General features: G+C 41.9%; 1 protein-coding gene across 1 annotated transcript in view; it reads left to right on the forward strand.

The window, feature by feature from the left end:
* The first annotated feature begins 483 nt into the window (after positions 1 to 483).
* The window catches only part of col8a1a (collagen, type VIII, alpha 1a), a 5,965-nt gene continuing 1,448 nt past the window's right edge, over positions 484 to 5,000 (forward strand). Inside the window, exons 1-2 of the mRNA XM_012840252.3 lie at positions 484 to 763; positions 4,493 to 5,000. The exon at positions 4,493 to 5,000 is cut by the window's right edge and continues 1,448 nt beyond it. Of these exons, the coding sequence (XP_012695706.2) occupies positions 484 to 763; positions 4,493 to 5,000 (788 nt within the window). The remainder of the gene's footprint in view (positions 764 to 4,492) is intronic.

A 5,000-nucleotide genomic window follows, 5' to 3' on the forward strand; every position in this document is an offset into this window, starting at 1 on the left:
ACTCTACACACCAGGGATTAGGACTGATCAATGATTAAGACTGTTTACTCTACACACCAGGGATTAGGACTGATCAATGATTAGGACTGCTACGCACCCGTCCCATTAATCATGATTGAGGTTCTTTTTCGAGCAGATTTAATATGTTTGTTCACTCAAATGGTATAGAATGAACTGTAGAATGTATGGACTGTATAGAATGTGTAGATACATAATGATAGGCAGTGAGGAATGCTTGAATACAAGGATGCATTAGGTGGAGGAATTGATTCATAGGTTGGCAGACTGCTTGTTTGCTTTGATTGATTGATCGATTGATTGATTGATCAACTGCTTGATGGCTTTCTTGTTTTGATTGATTGATTGATTAATTCTTCAACAGGTCATTTCATCAACTGGTTGACTGATTGATTGATTAATTCTTCAACAGGTCATTTCATCAACTGGTTGACTGATTGACTGATTGATTGATTGATCCAGGCCATGTTGGCGGCTCCACTCCTGGTGGCTCTGCTCCAGGTGGCAGTGCTGCCCCCTGTCTTCAGCGGCGCGTACTACGGGCACAAGCCTCACCCGCAGCAGCACCAGCAGCACCAGCAGCACCTGCAGCACCCCCAGCACCCGCAGCACCCCCAGCACCCCCAGCACCCCCAGATGCCCCAGATGCCCCACAAGGGCCCCATGGGCAACAAGGACAAGGGCTACATGCACTACCAGCCGTACAGGAAGGACCTGTCACAGATCCCACACTCCAACGACAAAGGTAACCACACAACCGACACACATACTGATACTGATTGAAACCGATTGAAACGGATTGAAACTGATCGATACTGATTGAAACGGATTGAAACTGATTGATACTGATTGATACTGATTGAAACTGATTGAAACTGATTGAAACTGATTGATACTGATTGATACTGACTGATACTGATTGAAACGGATTTATACTGATTTATACTGATTCGATACTGCCTTATTCAAACCTGACATTAACACAGTAATGAGATAATAAGACATAAAGAATAGATTAAATGAAGGCAGCTTGTATAAGATCATACAACTGGCACACACATAGTGATGGAGAAGCACATCTCAACCGGTACTGATACCATCAATATCACACAAGTCATACTGATACCATCAATATCACACAAGTACTGATACCATCAATATCACAAAATTATGATACCATCAATATCACACAAGTCATACTGATACCATCAATATCACACAAGTACTGATACCATCAATACCACACAAGTCATACTGATACCATCAATATCACACAAGTCAAACTGAAACCATCAATATCACACAAGGACTGATACCATCAATATCACACAAGTCATACTGATACCATCAATACCACACAAGTACTGATACCATCAATATCACACAAGTCAAACTGATACCATCAATATCACACAAGTACTGATACCATCAATATCACACAAATCATACTGATACCATCAATATCACACAAATCATACTGATACCATCAATATCACACAAGTACTGATCTCATCAATATCACACAAATCATACTGATACCATCAATACCACAAAATTATGATACCATCAATACTACACAAGTCATACTGATACCATCAATGCACGCACACACACACACACACACACACACACACACACACACACACACACACACACACACACACACACACACACACATACACACGCACAAGCACACGCGCACACACTCACACACACACACACACATGCACACACACACACACGCACACACACACACACACATGCCTAGTAGTACAAAAATCACAAATACACAAAAAGATCTACACTAGTGTTTTACCTGTGAACAGGTCAGATCTACACTAGTGTTTTACCTCACGCTACTGAACAGGTCAGATCAACACTAGTGTTTTACCTCACGCTACTGAACAGGTCAGATCCACACTAGTGTTTTACCTCACGCTACTGAACAGGTCAGATCCACACTAGTGTTTTACCTCACGCTACTGAACAGGTCATTCCACGCACAAGCACACACGCACACACTCACACACACACACACACATGCACACACACACACACACATGCACACACACACACACACATGCACACACACATGCACACACACACACACACATGCACATTCACAAACATCTGGACTATAGGACAACACAAGTTTTAAATAAAAAGATATACACTAGTGTTTTACCTCTGAACAGGTCAGATCAACACTAGTGTTTTACTTCTGAACAGGTCAGATCTAAATGAGTGTTTTACCTCACGCTACTGAGCAGGTCAGATCTACACTAGTGGTACAGGAGCTAAAGAAGTCGTTTAGTAATCAGAAGGTTGCTAGTTCGATTCCCTGTCGAAGCGTCCTTGAGCAAGACACTGAACCCCAAATTGCTCCTGATGTGCAGTGTGCCATCAGTGTTAATGTAAAATGTGTATACATTGTAAGTCGCACATATGTAAGTCGCTTTGGATAAAAGCGTCGACTAAATGTAAATGAGTGTTTCACCTCACGCTACTGAACAGGTCAGATCTACACTAGTGTTTTACCTCACGCTACTGAACAGGTCAGATCTAAATGAGTGTTTTACCTCACGCTACTGAACAGGTCAGATCCACACTAGTGTTTTACCTCACGCTACTGAACAGGTCAGATCAACACTAGTGTTTTACCTGTGAACAGGTCAGATCTACACTAGTGTTTTACCTGTGAACAGGTCAGATCTACACTAGTGTTTTACCTCACGCTACTGAACAGGTCAGATCTACTCTAGTGTTTCACCTCACGCTACTGAACAGGTCAGATCTACTCTAGTGTTTTACCTGTGAACAGGTCAGATCAAGACTAGTGTTTTACCTGTGAACAGGTCAGATCAAGACTAGTGTTTTACCTCACGCTACTGAACAGGTCAGATCTAAATGAGTGTTTTACCTCACGCTACTGAACAGGTCAGATCTATTCTAGTGTTTTACCTGTGAACAGGTCAGATCTACACTAGTGTTTTACCTCACGCTACTGAACAGGTCAGACAAACTGGCCTCATGCGAAAACTCATGAGGAAAGTTTTGAGATGTCTAACCAAAGTAGGAAGCTCAAGGTTTGATGAGAACTTAAATATTTTATTCCATACATTCATTTCCATGTTTTCTACAATGACCAGTAGGCCTATTGCAAGCACATTCAATTATATTGCAATAGGCTGTCCTTACCATGTGACCTATCCCATCTAGCACTGATACTGCCAGCACGTATTGCACTGCTCTGTTCCAGATTACAGTGTAATCTGTGAGGGATAATGTATAGGCTGTCGGTCAGTCTTGAAAAATAAATCTCGACAGGATGAACAGAATCGTCCTGAAGGGATTTATTTGACTTATCGTTACTTGCCAAGAGGATAAAAACATTTCTCCAGAATATGTCTCTTTGTAACACTTTTGTTGCAGCTTTGTGGCATCCCCTGAGGAAAATAAATTGTTAAAATACAAATAGAACTTTAAAGAAAATATATAACTTTAAAGTTTCAAGTGTTATGTAGCTTTAGCATTAGTTGTAGCATTAGCTTTAGCATTAGCATTAGCAACACATTACAGCTGACTCTAAGTTACAATGAATTTCCATTACAATGGAACGGACTACTATCACGGAATTATATGATATATCTTTTTACATCATTCCATCTGTGACAAATTCAGTGTCAACTATGTTAATGTAAACAACCTTTATATCATCATCTCATATCTTATCCTCTTTGACCACCCATAACTCATCCCCTTCTCCATTAATACTGATACAATTATAAAAAATCATTATTATGTGAAATGTATCACATTTGATTTATGGGTTTATGCAGTTTACTTAACAAACAAATATCACATTACACATATATTAACAGAAGACTGCTTTCTGACATCTAATAATAATTTATAATTATCATCATATTATATGTATAATGTAGTCTACATTGATCATATTTGATGTTGTGCTTCCACATGTTCAACTGTATAAGTAGACAAACGTTACATGATTACTTTAACATTCACATACATTCTACCTTATATCATGCTAGATGTTATGCGTAGGTGTCCCTATCTCAACATAAACAAATATTTAATGCAATCATTTACATAAATCATGATTCACATCATACTGTATGTTATGTCTAGACATCTTTATGTTTAAATGTAAATAAATACTTTGGGCTTCTATGCTGTATCGGTGCTATCTAAATTGAATCAGTATTATAACATTTTGATATGCTTTATGAATGGAATGTGTTGATATTTCTGTTTTTATCGATTAAGCCTGTCTGCAGCTCACTATTTTAAAATAGACCACGCCCAAAACTCCCAAAAGGATGCTTGTAGGTCTATATAACTATCTAGGGTCAGTGGTGAATGAGAACAGAGGATGGAAGTTTTAGTAGAGTTAAATTGAGTCTTAGTGGAGTTAAATTGATTACTCCTGCCCTTCCTCTGATCCCCTTAGGACTCACCATACCCCTGGGAGAGATGGGTATCCCTCAGGGCGAAACCGGACCTGTTGGACCTACAGGACCAGCTGGCCCGCCCGGTCCAGCAGGACCACCAGGACCTACAGGTAATGGACTCCCGGGGCCATTTGGAAAGCCCGGCCAACCTGGACCGCCAGGCATCGCTGGAGTTGGAAAACCTGGAATGCCAGGAGTGTCAGGGAAACCAGGGGGCCCAGGCCTACCGGGACCACCCGGAGATCAGGGTCCCAGCGGAGGAGAGGGCCCAGAGGGAACAGCTGGTCCGCCTGGACTTCCAGGACCCCATGGGCTGCCCGGTATGGGTAAACCCGGAGGGCAGGGCCTTCCTGGTGCCCCGGGCCTGAAAGGAGAGCCTGGGCACAAGGGACTTCCAGGGCTTCCTGGCCTGCCAGGACCAAAGGGGGATAAGGGGATCGGGATTCCTGGGTTGCCCGGCCACAAGGGGCTTGTAGGACCTCCAGGACGCCCCGGGCAGGGCGGTCT

The sequence above is a fragment of the Clupea harengus genome, chromosome 2 (genome assembly GCF_900700415.2).
Source record: "Clupea harengus chromosome 2, Ch_v2.0.2, whole genome shotgun sequence".
Lineage (NCBI taxonomy): Eukaryota > Metazoa > Chordata > Actinopteri > Clupeiformes > Clupeidae > Clupea > Clupea harengus.